The sequence below is a fragment of the Eptatretus burgeri genome, chromosome 2 (genome assembly GCF_056783735.1).
Source record: "Eptatretus burgeri isolate ZD-2024b chromosome 2, Ebu_testis_v1, whole genome shotgun sequence".
Taxonomy (NCBI): domain Eukaryota; kingdom Metazoa; phylum Chordata; class Myxini; order Myxiniformes; family Myxinidae; genus Eptatretus; species Eptatretus burgeri.
Window position 1 is genome coordinate 139,372,009 of NC_140962.1, and position 23,438 is coordinate 139,395,446.

Genomic DNA, 23,438 nt, shown 5'->3' on the forward strand with positions numbered 1-23,438 from the left:
CAGACAGGGGTGAAAACATAATCTCTTTCCACTTTCTGTGGCGGAGGTAATAACAGAACGTACCAACCAATCTCGCTGTAAATGTTCGATTTTGCAAGTAACAAACAGACAAAATGGACAAACAGACAGACGAGTGAAAACATAACATACTCTTTTCATGGCTTATCGTGAGGCATTCTCGATGTTTGTTTTCCCCCGACCTCAAAGGCACAGTGTAGCTTTTATCAGTTTTATGTGGTCTCATCAACTAAAAAAAAAAACAAACGCAAGACTATGTTTACCGAATAGTCTGAGTCATTTTAACTTGGTATCTCAGCATCACAAGGGAACTGCTCAGCTGTGAGAGCATCAACAAGGCAAATCATGTTGTGTGAATCCTACCAGGTTGCACTGCTGGATATTTTGGAAGAGGAGGTGAAGTCAAAGGCGGCGGAGCTGGAGGAATTGTATGGAGCTGGGCGCACACTCGCCATTCACTGTGATGTGACCTCCACCGATTTCGAGAGCAAGTCCTCGTCATTTTACCCTTTAAATCCCCTCTGGGATTTTGTACAGCTTGTTACATTTACCTTCTCCTGGTTATCAACAACGTTCTTGTTCATGCTGTTTGATTATCATGTTGTTCATTCATGTTTCAGGCTCCAGTCCTCCTTGTTAACAATTAATTCATTTTTCTTTGGAAGTTCTAAATTTTAGATAAAATTCTAATCAATTATTTATTCTATACAAGATTGAGGCTCACACAAGAGTGAGGTCGCAGATGTTAACACACGCACGCACACACACACGCACACACACCACGACAGGAAAGGTGACACATCTGAATGTGGATGCTTTAAAGTCCTTCACCCCGAATGACGAAAAATTGGCAGAACAACTGAAATTAGTGAAATGATACTCCGATGACATTCAAATGCCATTGGCCAAGATATGTGTGCCAAGTGTACATTCCTACAGGGTAAATCAACAAAAATGGACAAAAAAAAATTGCCTGTAATACAACAATACAAGAGGTGGATGAAAAGGTATCATACAAATATCTCGGCGTAAAAGAATCACCAAATATCTTGGCATAGAAGAGGGCCACCAAATATGTCACAAACACATGCATAAAATAATTATCAAAGAATACCTACATATAACGAGGCTGATCCTGAAAACATAGCTCTCTCCAAGAAACAAAATCAAAGCCATAAACCAACTTGCAATAACATACAGTTGTGGAATAATACATTGGACACAATCCATCCATCCATTGGGACCGTACTCTGTACAGAGCGTTGGTGCTGCCTAAGCAGTCTCCTTGGTTATTGGGCACAATCCTGGATGGGTCGCCACTCTGACACAGGACACCAGCAAGCTGCCTCTCATTTCGCTGACTTCGGAAGGATGACAGGCAGAGTCAACCCCACCTGGTATTAATTCAACTGCTGAGGGGGATTTGAACTCAGGATCCTCTGATCCCAAGCCCACCACCCTAATCATTAAGCCAACACCAGACACACAATTGGAAGTTAACAAGGAAACTCCTCACTATCCACAAAAAACAATGCATCCCGAGAAGGCACCTACCGAGAGAAGGAGGCAGCGGCCTGATGGAGCTCAACCAAGTGCACAGAGTGACAACTGTGGGTTGGATGAGTGCGTGAAGAGTTTGTTGCGGCCACGGGTACCGAGACACCAGCTTGTCAATCAGGGGGATTAATCCCCGGTTGTCCTCGGTAGAGCCGGACCTGGGGCCACCGTTCACAATTAACATTGTGGTACGGTGGGTTGTGTTAGAACCACGAACACCACCCAGTCAACCACAAGTTCCAGTGTCCACCGTCTAATTATTCCGTTTAACTGGAGGTCATGTGGTTACCTGAACGGGGAACACACCCTCGGCAAAGCATCAATGTTATCTCGATTAGATTTTAATTAGGGCGGCCCGAGCGTTTTAACCGCTGGTGTGTGCCGACTATTTTTGGTCAAATCTGTGGTAATTACCTCCCAGTCTATCTGGTTCGAACAATGCCAGACCAATGGAAGGAAAGTTCAAACACGGACAGGTTGGAAATCGACAAATGATTTATTAATAATAAAATAAATAAATAAATCGAACTTTTTATTTTCTGAGGAAAATAAAGAATAAATTTCAAAGCAAAATCAATCAAAATGCCAATTAAGAGACAGAGCAGATACTTATCGGGGGGGGGGGTTGACTTGCTTACAGCTAAACACAGACATGGGTACCTAACAGATCATTCGGGGGGGGGGGGGGAAGAATCGTCTCGCTCAACAGAAAGTAGTCGTCTGAAGTGAAAACGTCCTGAAATGTGTGCTTTCGTGTCACGTCCGTTGCCAGCACCCATCCTTGCCGTGCACCCTCTCGCGAACAGCCTTGAACGCCAGTCAACGTCTGGAGGGCACTGAGATCGTCTGTCGTGGGTTTAGACCCTGGTGTTGTTGGTGACTGACCCGTGCCTCACTCACCGTCGGCGCTGCTCACACCCACACGCGCACCACACGCTCGCTCACTTGCGGGCTTGCACGCTTCCTCTCTGGTTCGCTTCTTCCCTCACGCGCTTCAACTCTTGCTTTCTTTCTCCTTTTCTTCTCCCTCTTTCTCTCTCCCCTCGGCTTTCCTTTCACGTCTCTCGCCTCCGCTTTCCTCCTCAGAACAGACCTCCAATTCATTTGTTTGTTTTTTGCAGGCGTCTCCGCGGGCGCAGAGTCTGCCCCAAGCTCACCACTCCCCACTTGCGCACGGTTACCATGACAACCCGTGCACTCCCCAAAAAAGGCGGGCGTCGGCGCTCGCGAAAGGATGTTGCTGAGGAAAAATGAGGGCACGTCAGAACTCGCAAAAGAAATGCTGAGGAAAAATAAGGGCGGGCTTCAGAGCTCGCGAAAGAAATGTGGGTAAACGTGTCTGTCGTAAAGAAAAAAGCTTCCCATACGAGAGGGGATCTATCGTTTACCCTTCTCAACGCATCACATTTAAAATCCCATTAGACATGGGGATGGGGCTAATCTGAACATGCATTTAAGGAAATAACTGTCTGAGGACCTGGATGTGTGGATGCATTCATCAGACCAGATTCTAAAATCCGTAACAAGTTCAACAGACTACCGAATCCAATTTGTAAGCAAACGTGAAGATGGCAAGCCAGAAAAAGTATCCCTAACCCACCTTGCAAAAAATTTCCAAAAATTTTCTTTGCAAATAGAAGATGTCACATATGAAACCAAAACGGTTCCAAATGCAAAAAAAAGACAAAATAAAGATATGAAATGAAATGTCAACAGATATACATACACTGACAACTGGGACAACAATAAAAAGCAGGGAATGTAAAAAAAAAACAAGTTTGACAGATTAGGCTCAGACAAAGAACACTCATTGAAATGGTGAAGAAGAGGTCAACTCAACTTGGATGGAGAATTAACCAGAATAAATGCCCAAGATCAAGGACACTATTCCAATGGTTTTAAGAAAATGGCGGGACTGAGTCAATCGGACAAATGTAAGTTTTGCAAGATAGAAACATAAAGTACGAGTCGCTTCCTGTCGGGATGTAAAAAAACTCGTGTCAGAACAGCTACACACACACACACACACACACACACACACACACACACACACACACACACACACACACACACACACACACACACACACACACACACACACACACACACACACACACACACACACACACACACACACACACACACACACACAACCATCTATGTAGCATAGTCCATTGGCACATCAGCAAAAATTTCTACATCCCAGTTTCTAAAAACTCGTGGAAACATGAACCAAAAATGAAAATTGAAAACAAGGATGTAATGCTCATGTACGACCTAATGATCCCATTGTGGGTGCACATAGAAAACAGTATTGTGACCAGATATAGCACTTAGGTATTGTCAAAGAAAATTCATTCACAGGTGCTTTTAACAATTTATTTTTAACAGAGTTGAATCATTATTTACAAGGAGAGGAAAAAATACACAGTAACAGTGCCAATATCTTTCTAATTAATTGCTTTAGCTTGGTCACTAATATACACTCAAACAAGCAATGGTGCAATAAGACTTTTTGAGCAAAACTGCTTTTGAAAAATGAACTTAGATACAATCCTTTCTGCTTCCGGGCTTGGGGTGACAACAGCTTCTCTCGGGGGTCTCTGCCGACTTTCTCAAAGTTAATTTTCCGGTCGTTATTTGTCATGTTTTAACTATTTTCTCACCTACATTTTACTGTGTTCCTAGTTCGGTTTTGTTTCAAAAATCATGCTAGTTTGTGAGTTTTCTTCAACTTTGTCTCATCAGGTTCCTTGAGGCCTACTCATCCTTCCCGTACGATCGCTTTTAATTGTATTCTCTCCCTATTACCATCAATTCCTATTTTCCCCACTTTTTCCAATGCCCCCCCATCTAACCCTCCCAACTACACACTGTTTCTTGTCTTAAATTAAAAATAAAACAACCCAACAACAACCCTTTCTCCCTCCATACCCACAAGTACCAAATCTTCTTCTTCTTCTTTCTTCCTTCTTCTTTCTTCTTTCTTCTTCTTCCCCACTCACCATTACTTTCACAATTTCTTCCGACAACCCTCCATTCCCAAATCTTACCTAATCTTCAAAAATCTATCGAAAATCAATAAATAATTTCCCTTGTATCCTTTCTATCTATACACTTCCTGTAACCACGTGACTCTCTACTCTTCCAGATACTTTTCATCGATCCATCAGCTTCACTCTGCATTTACCGATCCAAATTCACCATACACCTCAATTTTTTCTTCAATCTGTCCTTCACCGAATCTTATGCAATCTCCATCAAAAAAAATAATAATAAAAATGATCTCTTATAATGCTTCATCTTCCTCTTTCACATATGTGGTTCTCTTTACTGTATCGTAATGCACTACTCTTCTTCTATTTCAACAGATGCTCTCAATTCGACCTTTCCTTCATACCTTGCCTAAAAAATCCAACTGTTACAGCGTTTCTTCTCTCCATTCTCTTAATTCACCTTCATTGCATCCATCAAGAAATGTCTTTAATCACATGATTGGGTCATCCACCGACATCACAAAAATCCATTGCTGCCGGGTCTGACCCGTGGCTTTCCCCCCGATATCACTCTATTAGTGACGCCATTACCGATAAACCTATTTTGCTCAATATCTAGAAAAATATGCATGATAATATAATGAATAAGGTGTCAACACCTATGTTTTCATGGTCAATCATTACACTGACACCCGCATTATTGCTAAAAAATGTATAGTTTACCGTGTAAATGTTTAGTTCACCCACTCAGTTAGCAACGCCATTGTGGAAAAACCCATTTTCATTAATATCTGAAAAACACTGCATGATAATATCACAAATAAGGTGTCTATACCCATGTTTTTATGGTGAAATATTACAATGCCAACTCTAGTGCTTGGAAATGTTGAGTTCACCCTGAAAGTTGCCTTCTGGAGTCGTACCATCTCTGTCATTTGTTACAATGTGGCAAATAATGCATCGGTCTCTGTCCCTTTTTGTTATTTACAGATCATGGCAAATGATGCCCCCGTTTGTATAATTTGCAAAGAAAGAGGAGAAAAGAAACGTGCCCTGAAGACAGACAAGGCATCTCTCACAAAAGAAACTTGAAAGCAGACAGGAAGTGTTTCTCGATGACAACAGTCTTCCCCCAATAAGAGCCGCAGTGATTGATAGTGGTATAATCCTCCATGAAACCGTGCTGCAACACAGCAAGTCCACATATGCAACCATGTCAAAGGATCTTTTGGCAAAAGTATGTTTGTATTGTGGGGAGCAAATACATTTCGCGCTCGATAAGTACCAGTCACCATCAATCAAAGATACCGAGCGAAACCTGCGTCGTTCAACTACTCCAGTCATTCATCATTACTGGACCTGACCAGGCTCAGTGACAGAGTGGCACAGAGTTACTCAAAAGTGGATCATTCAAGGAAAAGTTTGTAATGGAGGAATGGAAGAAGCTCCAATATGGTTCAATTCTTGGAAGAAAAACACTATTTCACATGGTGATGTGTGTATGAAGATGAACAACGAGGATGATGTGCTGCAAATAGAGGAACCGAATCACCTCCATTGTCGACATGAAGAAGCTTAGTACTCATTACCTTTCACGCAAACATTTCCACTGGTAACATTCTAGTAAGGTCCACTGATACGGACATCTTCATCATTCTGTTTGAGCTTTCTGGAAGGTCGGAAGGGATCAACATCATCATGGATTATGGATCTGGCAACCACCGAAGGTACATTGATGTCACTAAACTAGCTGACATTCTTGAGAAGAAACAGACTGGTATTACTGAAGCATCAATCGGCCTTCATGCCTTGACTGGTTGTGATTTCACATCGTGTCTCTACAGAAAGGGCAAAGTGAAGCCCTTTCAGCGGATGGAGTCAGATGCAGCTCATGTGATGACATTGCGTTCTCTAACAGCTGAGGAGTTAGACGTCCAAGCTGTTGCATCCTTTGTCTGCGTGCTGTATGGCTTCAAAACCACCTTATTTGTGATATTATCACGCACAGTTTTTCAGATAGTGAAGTTTCAGTAATGGCGTCGCTAATTTAGTGGATGAACCATGCATTTACGTGGTAAACTATACATTTTCTAGCAATATGCATAGCATCAGGGTAATGATTGACCATGAAAACATAGGTATGGACACCTTATTCATGATATTATCATGCATAGTATGCTAGATATTGAGCAAAATAGGTTTATCGGTAATGGCGTCACTAATTGAGTGATTTCCAGGGGAAAGCCATGGGTCAGACCCGGCAGCAATGCGTTTTTGTGATGTCGGTGGATGACTCCATCAGCCCACGAGGTCAAACGTTCCGGCGCTTTTTACTTGAATAAACCTTCTGGGCTCCTGGACTACGAGGTCATGGAATCCATCATTGCAGTTGATGTGAAATCTTTCTTTTTCTCAAAATGGCCTCATCTCAGATCACCAATTTGGATTTAGACCACGTCACTTTACATTGGACATGCTGCTTATACTCTCCCAACAATGGATGTAGGCCCTTGATGTCAGACACAAGATCAGGGCCATTTCTCTCAACTTATATTGTGCTCTTGACACAGTCTGGCATCCCACCATGCTCTCAAATCTCTCGGCATATGGAATCCAAAGGCAACTCCAGACAAGGCTTGCTGACTTCCTTTGCTCTCGATGGAATCCTTTCATCTCCTCTCCCTGTCAAAGCTGGAGTGTCCAAAGGCAGTGTTCTGGGCCCAGTCCGATTCTTGATCTTCATCAATGATCTTTCTCATTCTCTGGAAAAGCCTTTTTATTGATTTGCTGATGACTCCACTCTCTCCTGTGACGTCCCTCGTCCTTCAGACAGGTAGGTAGCAGCCTCTTCCTCCTCTTCAGACCTTGAGAAGACCACAAGCTTGTCAAACACTGTCTCTGTCATGTCTGTCTGTCTCTTCTCAAATTGGTTCATCTGATCTTAAAAACCATCGCTGGGAATATTACTCCAAACGAAGTGCAGTTGGAAGCTGTCTGGGGTTCGGTGGCGATCCTGAAAATAACGTTTGGAACAAAACCTTGAGAACAACAAAACTTCAGGATTTGGTCCATAGTTTTGGTGAGGAATCACGATTTGAGTCAGATATTTCTGGCCTTGGGAGGACTCTGTTCCACCTTCTGAAACCAGTATACGGAGATCACACACACACACACACACACACACACACACACACACACACACACACACACACACACACACACACACACACACACACACACACACACACACACACACACACACACACACACACACACACACACACACACACACCTGCAAGGAAAATGGTTAGGTTAGGTTGAGAAATTGCAGTTGAAAAGGCAAGGTGTACAGCCAACTTCAAGCCCTGGAGTTATTTTAAGATGAAAGAAGTAAATGTTTGGCTCCGGCAACTGAACCAAATGGACAATCTATCCCATCCCGCCGATATGCTCCTTGGGGACAATTGTGATGAGAATACAAGCCAAAGGAATGCAATCAAGCAATTTTCTGATGAGATATCACAGACTGGTGAACAGTACATTTATGATGTTGCTGATATAAATGCTGTTGACAATGAAAATACACAAGCCAATATATTAAAAAAAAAATTCCCTCCAGTTTGACGCAGGTCCACAACGTCTCCCATTTTATCCAGAGTCTCAACGTTAAAGCAATGTGACTAGAGGCAGTTTTAACAGCTCAAGCTGAGTTCTACAAAGGATCAGCCCAACATAATGTCCCAAAAGGTATCCTAATGCAATAGCATATTGGTTTTGTTTATGTTGTGGCATTGTAAGAATCATTGCAGACCAAGACCAAAAGTCTGCACGATGCTTCTAGAAAGATGGAGGCAAGGTTCCTCCCTAATTCATTATATTGATGCCAATCATGTCTCTCATCCATGATGGCAGTTGTAACCAATCACTGAATTGTGAAACACCTTATATTTCCAGTTGTCCACTCAACTGGGGTGTCCCGCTGAGTGTTCACAACTGAGCATTGATTTCATGATGGGAGTGTACCCAAAATTCTCCACCAGATTACAAATTGGCATCATGCAAATCAGTCTTATTTAGGCCTAAGTCACATTTGCCATGGCGGCCGTGGGGTCTCCAAAATCTACGGCCATGAGCAATTATACGGCGGCCGTAGTATTTCCCCGGTCACACAATGTAGCAGTCACATATTTTTTTTATTTTTCGGGTAGCCGCATGGCGTATTTATAAATTGTGGAGACCGAAAATGTGGGGGTGCCGTACGGTCTTTGATTTGATGTCGCACGGTGACCTTAGGGCGTTCCTGCGGCGGCCATAGAATTTTGAAGGCAGACGCAAGGTGCCTGCAAGGCGACCGCAGGGGGACCCTAGCCCGAAGGCGAACGTGCGGCCAGACGGACGGTAACGAGTGGGTTATTTTTTTTCTTTCTTTTTTTTTACCAGTTCTTTTGTTTCGTCATATCGAATTGCTACGGCGAACGTAGAAATGAAAAAAAGTTATAACTCCGCGCTATAATTCCACGGCGACCCCTGCGGCCTGTAAAATATAGCCAAATGGCGTAGGGCCACCCTGAGGCCACCGCAGAAACTCTGCCGCCGCCGCACGTTTCTGTAAATTCAGAGGGCGTACTGCCGCCGGATCCTCGCCGTAGAGCAAATGTGACTTAGGCCTAAGCAATACAAATTGCAATCCTCTACTAATCTCTTTCTCACAGAATCTTTTGAAAAGGTCAGAGCATTTTGGTTCATTGACTATCGTAATCAACAATGCGGGAATCTTGAACGAGCAAGAATGGGAGAAAATGATCAGCATCAATCTGGTAAGCTTTGGTTTCGTAATTATTTCTCGGATTCATGATTCATATTACAAGTCGGTTGACGATTAATAAATGGATTGAGTTGAGAAATTGTTTTTCAATGTGTGTTTTTCTTTAAAATTGTGACAGGAACAAGTTCCTGAAATAATGGCGTAATTTAGGATATTATGTTCTTCCTCAAAATCACTTCAGATGGGGTGAGGCTGACCGGTACTGAGTTGCTGCTGTGCTGCTCTATCCACAACACTCTTCCATCACCCTCTATCTCTCTCCACTCTCAATCCACCTCCACCGTTCTGGCATCCCTCTTCACAAAATCCTCCCATCTGAACCATGGTCTACCCCTTTTTCTCCTGCCTGGTTCTTTCAACACATCTTCTCTTTTTGGAAGTCTTTCTTCTCCAATGCACACTTGGTGCCCTGCCCATTTCAGTGGGCTGTTTACCAATCTGCCTGTCAAACTCGTCTGCACACTGATCTCCTCCCCCAGGCCATCTATCCTTTTTCTGTCCACCCTCTTCACTCCCACATTCCTCCTGACCCACAGACCTACAGCCTCTGTTGTTGTTGCTGTTCCATCGGTGATAGTCTGCACACCAGAGAGTTATGTTGCCATTACACATGACCTCAGGACTTACATTTTCAACTTCCTCAATGTCATCCTGTCCACCATCAAACCATCCACTTTCCTCTATGCATTCGCACCCACTTGTATCCTCCTCCTTACCTCTGGCAACAAACTATCACAGTACACCATTCCACCTAAGTACACAAATTTATTTCCCTGCCTTCTCCCATTCCCCTCTAACATGATATTAAAATATCTCTCTGCTGTTTGACCCACATTACCTCCCTCCATCTTCTCCAAGCTCATCTTCAGTCCATGATTTTAAAACACTTCCTTCCACTCCCCCAGGGCTTTCTGCATCTCCTGTTTGCTCTCCACTAACATCGCTCGGTCGTATGCACACATTTGCTTCCCTAGGATGTCTTTCATGTTGACCTTCCTGCTGATTAGTTCCACCACCATAATGAACATTTGTCAGCTGAGTGCTCCTCCCTGGCTCAAACCAATGTTGATGCAGAATGCTGACATTCCAGGTCCAACCAAAACTCTTCCCTTAGTTCCCTCATAATGTTTTCCACCATCCAAACTTCTGCTTCTGGCACTCTCATCTTTCTCAGCGCACCATCACCATCACCATCGCTCCTGGGACCATGTTGTAAGCCTTTTTGAGGTCCACAAATCCTTGTGCTATTCCCCCCTTGCATCTCTAACCTCTTTTCTACTAAATATTCCAACCAAAATATTGTAAACAAATAGCGAAAACAACTCATCTGTCATCCCTCTTCCCTTTTTTGAAGCAGTTCTTCTTCAGTATATTAAATTGCATATGATAACTTGGGATATAAAGGAAAATACATCGAAACAAATAATTGACTCATCATAAAATTATCCAAATGTGGTGGAGAAGGTGGAGGTGGGAGAGCATCTGTGGGACAAGCGAACACAATATATTTCGATTGTGGTGTAAGGTTGTTGGATTTTAGAAGGGCAAACTTTGAGGGTATGACAAGTCATTTGGGAACATTAGATTGGGTAAAGTAATGAGTGGGAAGTCAGCATTGGAGAAATAGGCAACCTTTAAGGAGCAAGTATGTGGGGTGCAGGTAGAGAGGCATATTCCAGTGATGTATGAAGGTAGATTCAGAAAGAGACCAAGGTGGTTGAGCAGGGAGGTACATCATGAAATTAAAGTGGACCCAAAATGCTGAGACCATCTCGATGCTAATCTATCGCTTGATCCATCCATCCATTGGGACCACACTCTGTGCAGAGCATTGGTGCTGCTTAAGCAGTCTCCTTGGCTATTGGGTACAATCCTGGACAGGTCGCTACTCCGACACAGTATACCAGCAAGCTGGCACTCATTTTGCCGACCTCGGAAGGATGATGGGCAGAGTCAACCCCACCTGGTATTGATTCAACAGCCGAGTGGGATTTGAACTCAGGACCCAAGGATCCCAACCCCACCATCCTAGCCATTAAGCCAACACCAGGCATTATCGCTTGATCTTCTTCTTCTTCCTCTTTCGGCTTGCTCCCGTTAGGGGTCGCCACAGCGGACCAACTGTCTCCATTTCGCTCTATCCTCCACATCTTCCATTGACACTCCAACCACCCGCATGTCCGCCCTCACCGCATCCATGAACCTCTTCTTTGGCCTTCCTCTTCTCCTCCTGCCTGGCGGCTCCATCTTCAACATCCTTCTCCCGATATACTCTGTTTCCCTCCTGTGCACATGTCCAAACCATCTCAATCTCGCCTCTCTCACTTTGTCTCCAAACCGTCCTACCAGTGCTGTCCCTCTAATACACTCATTTCTTATCCTATCCATCCTCGTCACTCCCAACGAGAATCGCAGCATCTTTAACTCTGCCACCTCCAGCTCTGCTTCCTGTCTTTTTGTTAGTGCCACCGCCTCCAAACCATACAACATAGCTGGTCTCACTACCGTCTTGTATACTTTCCCCTTCACTCTTGCAGCTACCCTTCTGTCACAAATCACTCCTGCAACTCTTCTCCACCCACTCCATCCTGCCTGCACTCTCTTTTTCACTTCTCTCCCACACTCTCCGTTACTTTGGACAGTTGATCCCAAGTATTTAAACCAATCCACCTTCCCCACCTCAACTCCTTGCAACTGCACCATACCACCACCCTCCCTCTCATTTACGCACATGTACTCCGTCTTACTCCTACTGACTAACATTCCCCTTCTCTCCAGTGCGTACCTCCACCTCTCAAGGCTCGATTCAGCCTGCTCCCTACTCTCCCTACAGATCATGATGTCATCCGCGAACATCATGGTCCATGGAGACTCCAGTCTGATCTCGTCCGTCAACCTGTCCATCACCATTGCAAACAGGAAAGGGCTCAGAGTCGATCCTTGGTGCAATCCCACTTTAACCTTAAACCGGTCCGTCATTCCTACCGCACACCTCACCGCTGTCACACTGTCCTCATACATATCCTGCACGATCCTCACATACTTCTCCAACACTCCCGACTTCCTCATACAATACCACAACTCCTCTCTTGGCACCCTATCATAAGCTTTCTCTAAATCCACAAACACACAATGTAACTCTTTCTGGCCTTCCCTATACTTCTCCATCAACATTCTCAAAGCAAACATCGCATCAGTGGTGCTCTTTCCTGGCATAAACCCATATTGCTGCTCACAGATCGTCACCTCTCCTCTCAACCGAGCTTCCACTACTCTTTCCCACAACTTCATGGTGTGGCTTAACAACTTTATCCCTCTGTAATTTCCACAGCTCTGCACATCACCCTTATTCTTGAAAATCGGGACCAGTACACTTAATCTCCACTCCTCCGGCATCCTCTCACTTTCCAAGACTTTATTAAACAATCTGGTTAACAACCCCACTGCCATCTCTCCTAAGCACTTCCATGCCTCCACTGGTATACCATCTGGGCCAACCGCCTTTCCACTTTTCATCTTCTTCATAGCAGTCCTCACTTCATCCTTACTGATCCACCCCACTTCCAGATTCACTATCTCCACCTCTTCCAACCTTCTCTCTCTCTCATTTTCTTCATTCATCAGCTCCTCAAAGTACTCCATCCACCTTCTCAACACACTCTCCTCGCTCGTCAGCACATTCCCATTTGCGTCCTTTATCACCCTAACCTGCAGCACATCCTTCCCAGCTCGGTCCCTCTGTCTTGCCAATCGGTATAAATCCTTTTCCCCTTCTTTTGTATCCAACTTCTCATACAGCTCGTCATATGCCTTTTCCTTGGCCTTAGCCACCTCTCTTTTTGCTTTTCGACGCCACTCCTTGTACTCCTGCCGACTTTCTTCATCTCTCTGACTATCCCACTTCTTTTTTGCCAACCCCTTCTTCCTTATACTTTCCTGTACTTCCTCATTCCACCACCAAGTCTCCTTATCTTCCTTCCTCTGTCCAGATGTCACACCAAGTACCTTCCGAGCAATCTCCCTCACAACTTCTGCTGTCGTTGCCCAATCATCCCACCCATCTTTACCACCATCCAACGCTTGTCTCACCTCCTCCCTAAATTTCACGCAACAGTCTTCCTCCTTCAGCTTCCACCATCTGGTCCTTGGTTCAGCCCTCACTCTCTTCCTCAACCTCACCTCTAAAGTCATCCTACAGACCACCAATCGATGCTGTCGAGCTACACTCTCCCCTGCCACAACCTTACAGTCACTAATCTCTTTCAGGTTGCATCTCCTACTTAAGATATAATCCACCTGTGTGAACTTTCCTCCACTCTTGTATGTCACCCTGTGTTCCTCCTTCTTCTTGAAATACGTGTTTACCACTGCCATTTCCATTCTTTTTGCAAACTCTACCACCATTTGCCCTTCCACATTTCTCTTGTTGAGACCGCTTTATCATTATCGCTTGATGCCCTACAAAATAGATATAATGTGTCTTTTTCTGATTTCTGAATTATAAAGAAGGTAAATTTGCGATTTAAAAGTCAAAATCATCTTCAAATTATCCGTGACGTCACACCTGTAAGTAGACCACCAGCTTTGTACTGTGGCCGGGTTACATTGCGGTACAATTTAACTCGAACGGCGAATAATTTTCGATTTTCCACAAATATGCCGAGTTGATGCATCCTTGGTGGTTGTAATAATACAAAACGAGATGGTTTCATGCAACACTTACACCAATGGCCGAAACACCCTAAGTTTGCCAGAAATTGGACGAGGTTTGTTTGAAATACCCAAGTGTGGATTGGGCCGACGAAATGTTTGGGTTTGTGCTCAGAACATGTTACAGAGCACTGTTATGAAACAACAGAGATGGCTACATCTTGTTTTCCTGCCACTATTGAGAGAAGATGCCATTCCCACGATTCAGTGGAAGAAATGGTCGTTGCTTGAAACTGTACCACCATCTATACCCAGATACCGGCACATGCACATGGACAATTCTAGGCGGTGAACCAAACACCTGTTGCCATTGGCCGGCAGTTATCACAAGAGCACCTGTAACTAATTATCTCTTATCAACACAACTTTCTACAAATCAAATAAACCACCATCTATTTATAGTGGAGAGAAAGTATGTACAGTATGTATCATCTACTCCTCCAAAGAAGATTTGACCTAGAATGCTAAAACTTTCAGGGGACTCCCTCCACCCCCCCCCGTCCCCCTCCACAATCCCCTATTCATTGGGGAGGAACATCGACACCTCACGGACATGATGGTGGGACACGGCACGGACACAAATGGCGTCTGGGAAAAGTATGAAACAGGACGATTCCATAACATACAAGACACCAGGTTAGCCTGCGACAGTGGGACAAATAATTCATCGCCCATTTTGTCTGTGGTGCCCGTGCTGTCAGGCAATGATGGGTATTTTTGCTCGAGTAATATACAAACCGATTTATCAATTAATACAAAATCCCTTCCTTATAATCTGACAATTGAGCAGAAAATCAAAACCTACCGAGCTGTAGTGATCATGTGACCAGTATTTTAATTTTCATGAACACTTCTGCTGCCTTCCTCTGAATCGCTTGCACAAGGCTCAAAACAATATAGTTTCCATCACTGATTTTGTTTCCAATAGTTTCTTCAAAATCCCACTGGATCACTTTCAACATGCTGACCATCAGTGTTGCTCGCGACACTGGAATCAACATCATAACCCGAGCTCGACATGCACTGTTGCTCTATGTAAACCGCCGTTCGGATGAATATGGATTCCAGATGTGATGTTGCTGGCAAAATCGAAATTCGACAGTCATTGGAAAAAAAAAAAATTCAAAATTTTTTAAAAAGTTTTTCTCATTCAAATTAGACCGTAATTCTCGATTGTTTCAGAAGAAAAAAAATTGCATTTCGGTTCCCTTTAAGGATAAGCAGAAGGCACTCGGGTACAAAATAACAAGTCTCGAGTCTGACTTTAATCAGTATCGGAGGGATAGGGATGAATAAAAAAAGATAACTGCAGTCAAAAAGGGAATGTGAAAATGACATAGCCAAGAATTCTAAACGTAACAGTAAGACATTATTTTTGTATTGTATATAAGAGGTAAAGAAAAGCTGGAGGCGTGCGTGTCCATCTAATAAATAAAATTTGTCTGCAAACATTTTCTGCAAAGACCGCTGGGCCAACAACCACTAAATTTGGCACACAGACAAAGCCCGACCCAGGGATTGTCCGAAGGCTATTTTCATCCAACACCTTAGCCTTTAAAGACACTTTAGACCCTAAGGACCCTTAAGACCCCAAATAAATTTTAGACCCTTAATGCCCCTTACACCCTTCAGACAGGTTGGACCGTTGACCATTTAGAACTTTCGACCCTTTTTACATGCTTGAGAGATGAGATCCTTTTGACCCTTTATATCCCTGTTCTTCATTGCGTGGCCTGCGAGGCACTGGCGGCACCCTGGTGGACTAAAGTGCGGCCCCTGACATGTGGCCAATAATACGTAATGTGAAAACACCCCATCATAATCCGCCATAAATGCTATCAAATTGACCCAATGGTTTCAAATGAGTGTTCCAATGTGAAACATAAAAGTAACATCACTACCTCAGTAGATGGCAGTATGTAAACAATTATGCTTGCAGCCCAGTAACCACAATGAAAAAAAAATAATAGGACGTGGAGGCAGGGCCTAATAGCAGCCATTTTAGAGTCCTGCAGGAGGGGTGGCGGCTCTCACACTGTCTTATCGGCAAAAGTGGCCCTCTTCTAAAAAATCATGAAGATCACTGCTTTAGCTACTAACTACTGTTGGAACGTACCCTTTTGGATCTAGACCATCGAGAACCTTTTAAGCAAACACCACACGAACATCTATAGTCTTCTTGCAAAACACAGATGATAGTTGTTTTTTTTCAACAAGTAATGTGCAAACCTGACCCACCCAGAGGGTGGGTACTGTGCAATCCAATATCTTATCTGTCGCTGGGAAGGAGTAGGAGTCCGGAGGTGGGGATTGGGGCGGGAGAAGGCAAGAGAACGGGCGGGTGGGTAGGGGGGGGGTTGAGGGAGGTGGGAGGGAGGAGGCAGGGCAGGGGTGTGATGAGGAAGGTGTGGGAGGAGGGACCCAGCATTGCCTGGTACCTTTGCTGGTTAATGAATAGGACAGGAGAATTAGTGGACAATGAGGGTGACAGAGAGCAAGCAGGCTGACTAAATAGTTTTTTGGTTTTTTTTGCTTCTACTCATACATTTACACAGGAACAATCATGGGAACTTCCAATCGTGGAGTGTATCTATCTCGGGATGAGCAAGGGCTTTGAGAAGAGATTGATGCAAGAGGAGAGGAACTGAAGAAACAGCTTGAAAAATTAAGGGATGATAAAGTTCCAGGGCCGGATACTATGCATCCAAGAGTATTGAAGGAGGTGGCGGAGCAGATAAGCGTGGTGTTGCATCATTAACAGCTCGTTGGAATCAGGATGGGTACCAGAGGATTGGAGAGAAGCAAATGTAACATCAGTATTTAAGAAAGGTTCCAGAGAAGAATTGGGGAATGATATACCTGTTAGCTTGACTTCAGTGGTGGGGAAGGTGTTGGAGACATTAATTAAGGAATGGATATAGAAGCATTGGAATAATTTCATACTAAATAAAGGTAGCCTCCATGGATTTACCAAAGGGAGATCGTGTTTCTCAAATTTATTGGAGTTCTATAAAGTAACTTCTGATTGGGTGGATGAGGGAAGTGCAATGGATGTTGTGCATCTTCTCTTTCAGAAGGTATTTGATTAAGGTACCCCAGAGGAGGTTGTTGGTGAAGGTGAGGGTTTGTGGTGTGGTTGTTGGAGTAGCTAACTGGATTGGAAACTGGTTTAGAGATTAGAAGGAAAAGAGCCTCAACTTTGTTGGACACAAATGAGCCTTGACGTCCACGAGCCTCGACTTTGTATACAAAAACTAGAGTGACTGTGGGTGGGTAAATGTCTTGCTGGGAAGATGGAAGTCGTGGGGTACCTCAAGGATCAGTAAAAGGATCATTATTATTCATCATTTACATCACTGATTTCGACAGTGGGGTCAAAAGTCAGCTTTCTAAATTTGTAGATGAATCAACCCCAGGGCGTTAATACTCGAGCGCCAGAAATGTTGTGATTTTTGATGCATGCCAAGCGAAACAAAGGAAAATCACGTTTTTGGCTCCAGTGACGTCAAAAATGGGCCCACATTGTACGAATTTCACTGAAATGATGCTTACACATGTCCTCAACTACAGATGAAAAGATAATTGTGATCGGATCACCATTTGGGGAAGAATTTTCTTCATTTTTGTTCCCAAAACAAGCAATTTTTTTTTTACTTTCACTTTCATCGTTTTTATTCGAGTTCGGGGCCATTTTAGAAGTAGTTCATGGAGAATAACTCAACCCCTATGTGGAAAAATTATTTTTAAAAATATTGCCAATCTCCCTAAACTGACCTCTTAATCGCATAACGACTCCCAATATCAAGAGTCACATAACTGTAGAACTAATCAACATGGAAAGATAATTCTGGTGTCTAGCCCTATAGGTACTTTGGGATGGGGAAATCGAATGAAACCAAAATCAGGCCAATTCGAACACTCCTTATTGGCATTCCTCCAAAATGGCCACCTCAACAACTGATATCAACTAATATATCAACACAGGGCCGGATGTAGATATCAGAAGCTTGCGGTGTTTCATGCTTGTCCCTGTGAATTCATCAAATTGTCCAACAAAGTTTTTAAAGTGAACATTGCCCAAAAAGCAATGACGAAAGAAGAAGAAGGAAAGTTTCGATGGAATGAGCGATTTCTTGTACAGACCCTAAGCGAGTATGAGATCGTCTCATTGTAATCAGGATTGCCAGCGCCAACGGGTTGGAATAATGGGAAAGAAAAAAATTCCACTATGTTATACAGTATATTAATTGAGCCCTTTTTAAATCGATAATTCAGCATACTTATACTTTCATTCTGCATTTACAAATGAAGTAACTTTTCACAGTAAATTAATTTCACTTAATCTCTGGAGGCTCTCAGCTGGCGGATGCCCCTGGGCTGCAGCCCATAAAGCCCATGCCTTAATCCGGCACTGCTTGGACATGCTGCTTCTTCTCACCCAACAATGAATAACGACCCTCAATGTCAGACTTGAGATCAGGGCTATCTCTCTGAACATATCTCGTATTTTGATAGAGTCGGCATCCTGCCTTTCTCTCCAAACTCTCTGCCTCTGCCATCCAAGGCATGGTTCCTAAAACTTGAAAATTTGACTTTGGGGTCAAATATGTTCGACCTCAGGCGCTAACCCTGAAGGTCAAGGTCGATCACAAACAAACACTAATAAACTGAGCGCTAAGCCATTTACTACATTCCCACAAAGTTTGGAGATGATTCGATGAAAATTACTCAAAAAGAAGGGTTGCATCGAACTCCATAATTGACTTCAAAGTGATCTTGACATTTGACCTTGACTTTGACCATTAAGTGCACTGAAAAGTATTCCAAAAAGACAACCATATATGAACCCACAAGAGTTTCCAATGAGAACTTTGCTATACAGAGTGACCTAAACAAGAGTTTTTGATGTGAACTAAATCAATGCAAAATACATGAAAAATGCAGTTTTTCGTCATAACATCGTCAAATGACGTCACATCGTCAAAATAGTTGTTATTAAGGGCTTTAATTTGAGGTACTACTCGATATGATAACTGAAACTTGAAAATTTGACCTTAGGATAAAAAATAACCACCTCATTTCTGGTCTTGCACTCTCTGCTCTTTCATCTCCTCTTCCTGTCTTTCATCTCTTTTTTTTTTTAATTGGTGGAGGATGCCCCCCCCCAACCCCGCAAGTTTTCTGCAGGGCACGCACAGTTTACCATCAACCCCTTTTTGGTAAAAACAACCTTAAACCAGAATCACTGCTCACCTCCACTCATTTGTTCCTCTGTTTCTCCTCCTGTGGAACAAACTTCCACATTCTCTTCAATCTCATCCTCCCTCCAGATCTGAGACAGCTGTTCCAATCATCTCAGATCATCCCCATTTCAAAACCATGATCTTTTCTGCCCTTGCTAACCCCACTTAAAGCCCTCCTTCCAAATTTCGAGTTTTCCCTCTTGAAAGCTTCCTTGTGTGTCCATGTTCTCCACCCAATGAATCCTTTCCTGCCCACCATTCCTCCCCACACCCATTGTTTGTCTAAACTTTCCTCTATATTGTCCTTCAACTTTGTTATTTGGTGTCCCCCCTTCCCCTACCCCTCTCTACTGTTCCTTTTGTCCTGTTACATGCTGATCTGTTCAGTGTACGATCTCTTCCAGGAGCATTGAGGTTTTTTTTTTGTTTGTTTTTTTATCTTCTCAGTTGGCTGTTGTAAACGGAACAGAACTGGCAGTGAAACACATGGAGAAGGATAGTGGCGTGGTGGTGAACGTCTCTTCCATCTTGGGTATATATTCAATGTTACTCCTGTGCTGAGCGTACAAAGCAAACTTGGGCAGACAAAAATTCACACAATAGACAAAAGAAATCTCAATAAAAGCCCTTTTGTTTATTTAAACCTAGTACATTATTTTTACCTTTTCTTATACAAATCCACAAATTGCATAGACGTACTTATGTCTTGCAAATCGGTCTCGCTGCATGTTAACAATGTATAAGAAGATGTAAAATTACAAACTGTTGGCATATCTTGGACTATTGAGAGTATCTTATTTGCACAAACTTTTGAACGTCCTTTGCATGTCCAAACTGAATCGTATGGATCATTGTCGTATGATGATTTAACCACTTTAATTCCTTTTTTTTTTTTCAATCCTTTAATTTCAGGATTGGAAGCATTTTCGTTGTGTCCTGTTTATACGGCTTCCAAGTATGGTGTTTTGGGCTTTAGTCGTGCTCGTGCGGTGAGTCTTGAATTCTCTGAATAATTATTATTACGTCCGCCACCTACAAAGATTGATGGAGGTTATGTTTTCACCCCTCTCTACTGTTCTGTTTATCCTGTTACGTCCTGATCTGTTCATTGTATGAGTTTTTTTCCATGATCCTTGATTGTATACAAAAAATTTATTTTAATTATTTTCTCCTCTCTCAGTTGGCTGTTATAAATGGAACAAAGCTGGCTGTGAGCAGGAAATCTCAAAATATTCTGGCTGTGAGCTGGCTATGAGCAGGATGTTTCAAAAAGTTTTGGACGGATTCAGTGAAATTCGGTGGACAAGATCGGTGTGTGACGTGGATTAATTGATTTAGATTTTGGTGATGATCCGGATACGCAAATTCTTAAGTGATTCTTCACCATTGAGAGATGGGACCAAAAATGATATACTGTATAGCATGATATCTCAAAAAGTTGTGGACGTATTATGACACAACTTGGTGGATGAGTTGGGTAGGTGAAGAACAAGCCGAATATATTTTGGTCCAGGTCCAGGTCCAGGTCCACGTCCAGATCCGGCCTATCAGTGGGATACAAAACGTAAACTGTTCAGCCTGGCAAAGCTGTGCGCTCTACTGAGTGCTGTTCTAGTTATGCCTCCAGCGTCGAAATTGCCGGAGGCATTATGTTTTTCGGTTGTCCGTCCATCGTTGCATCCGTCCGTTCATGAATGGTTTTCTTTTTTTGTATACATTGTCAAGGCTCGTATGAGAGCTAACACACAACACACAGCAAGGGGGGCTTGAGACAAAAGGGGTGGGAGATTTGAAGGATAAAACAGTGGGGAACAGAGACATGAGGAGATCCGTGGAAGGGAGAGGGATGGGGCGGGGAACACGTGGTATAAAAGATGGACATTACAGGGACTTTCAGGAAGGAAAGTAGGGAATTTTAAGGATGTGGGTTTTGGGTGGATTAACGGGGTTAGAAAATATTGCGGTTTTGGGTGGGGGAAGATAAGTGGTGGTGGTGAAAGGCTGTTTTGAAGGCCTTGATGGAAGAATGGGATTAAAGAGAGTGTGGGAGTTTATTCCAAAGGTGGGGAAAAAGGGGAATGAAAGAGTGAAGGTGAGCAGTGATTCGTGATTTTGGTAGTTTTACCAGAAGGGGGTTGCTGGCAGACCTTGAACGCCCTGCAGAAATATGGGGAGGACATATTGCAGACAGAGCAGTGGGGGGTGAGACCGGAGAGGAGACGGTAGAAGACAGAAAGACCACCGACCTGCCTGTGGTGAGAGAGTGAGAGGCCCAAAGACTCAGCCTCAACACAGGAGAACAGACCAATGATCCTAAATGCCTTGGTTTCCACAGCATGAAGCCGAGAAAGGTGAGAGGCAGGAGCACCAGCCCAGAGGGGAGAGCAGTACTCCATCAGGCTGCGGACGAAAGCTTTGTATGTGGTCAGGATCTCAGGTGGGCCGAGGAAGAACTTTGCATGACAGAGGATTCCCAGTCGGCGATTAGCTTTGTAGGCCAGGTTGAAAATGTGGCTTTCCCAGGAAAGATCATGGCAGATAGTGAGACCCAGAAGCTTTAAATAAAGCACTTCTTCCAGCGGATTGTTGAGAAAGTAGATGAGGGGGGGGGGGAGTTTTCAAACGGTCCTTTCGGAGAGACATAGTGAGTGTGTGAGTGTGAGACATTTGGAGAGACGTTACTGCGGTAACTTAAGAATGGCTGAAGGGATCCAAGTCAAACTTGGTACAAGTATGTATAATGATGCAATGATTAATTGATTCAATTTTGGAGTCAAGAGGGCAAAGGTCTGAGGTCATGTTAAGTAAACTTTTGTTACTATGCTAACTTGTGAACCAGTGATTGGATTTTGACCAAACTTAATTCAAATATGTAAAATGATGTAAAGGAGAACTGATTAGATTTCAAGTCGTGTCAAAAGATCAAAGATCAGCGGTCATGTCATAAAAATGTTATCCTTGAGAACAGCTGAAGGGATTTAAATCAAACTTGGTAAAAGTATGTAATAATGTGAGCGGAGGCATATTGGTTGTCATTGTGACGATGAAGAGTGCCGTTCTCGTTTTAAAATGATTTACTAGTTTACACTAACATTGATTTTAACCTAAATGCTTTGTTTGCAGGCATTAAATAAGAAGCGAGGGGTCAAAGTGCGTGTAAACGTGCTCTGCCCATCAGTGACAGACACCCCCATGATTCAAACTGCTTTCACAGCTGAGGGCCTTGCATCTACTCCCAAAAACGTGCCCATCTTCAAGCAATTTTTTGGGGATGAGAAACTTGAGTAAGGAACCAATTGTTTTGTGGAGTGCAATGACTTGTACAAAAGACTGCTGCTGTTTATTGATTTGGAAATGTTTGTTATTCACATATAAGGCAGATATATCTGATGGCCCTTTATTGCATCGTCGTCATTATTGTATGCATATTGGACCGGGAATTCAATTCTCAATTCAGCTTGCATCATTTCTGAGACCTGGCACAATAATTTGGAATTTGCCAGAGTGCCACGGATAATAACCCTGCCCCCCCCCTCCCCTATGGGCGACACTGCTATTGCCTTGCATGCGAAACATGAAGATGACAGTTTATAGCTGGGTCAAAATTCAAATCCAGACGAGATATCTCGGAGGCGAATGCGCATACCGCTCAGCTTTCTTGCCAGGCTTTTATTTCTTTATGTCCTTTTACTGACATTCTGTTTGTTTATGCTGTATTGAGACCAATAAGATGCATGGTCCTATACATGAGTCCCATGAGTGGATAACATCTCCTATCCAACCATGTTTCTGATAGGCCAAGAACAGTAGCTGAGGCCTGCATGAGGTTGGTGGAAGATAAGAGCCTGAATGGATCTGCTTTGAAGGTGGTGGCCTCCACAGGAATCGAGTTGGTGCAACTCCCTGAGATTTAATCCAAATGACTCCTTGAGAGTGAAAGCTTTGTTGTGGATTTTTTTAAACCACCTTGTTGTGATCGTTGAAGGATTCTACTTGGCCGATTGTGGAATCCTATTTGACTTCAGACAGAGTTTAACGTTTGTCCGATTTGGTTATAAAATCCTGCATAAAACCCATTAACACTGAAAA

General features: G+C 43.3%; 1 protein-coding gene across 1 annotated transcript; it reads left to right on the top strand.

Moving 5' to 3' along the window:
- The first annotated feature begins 363 nt into the window (after positions 1-363).
- LOC147033304 (15-hydroxyprostaglandin dehydrogenase [NAD(+)]-like) lies at positions 364-23,438 on the top strand. The gene is made up of 9 exons (XM_085851382.1): positions 364-505; positions 6,196-6,298; positions 6,416-6,560; positions 8,940-8,969; positions 9,284-9,388; positions 19,797-19,881; positions 20,262-20,338; positions 22,473-22,633; positions 23,146-23,438. Exons 1-9 carry the CDS (start codon positions 364-366, stop codon positions 23,261-23,263), a joined length of 966 nt encoding a protein of 321 aa, XP_085707508.1. The 3' UTR covers positions 23,264-23,438.

Coding starts and splice junctions, on each gene's coding strand:
- LOC147033304 (XM_085851382.1), top strand. CDS start 364: ATGTTGTGTGAATCCTACCAGGTTGCACTGCTGGATATTTTGGAAGAG. Junction 506..6,195: donor GACCTCCACCGATTTCGAGA/GCAAGTCCTCGT, acceptor GTAACATTCTAG/TAAGGTCCACTGATACGGAC. Junction 20,339..22,472: donor GCTTTAGTCGTGCTCGTGCG/GTGAGTCTTGAA, acceptor CTTTGTTTGCAG/GCATTAAATAAGAAGCGAGG.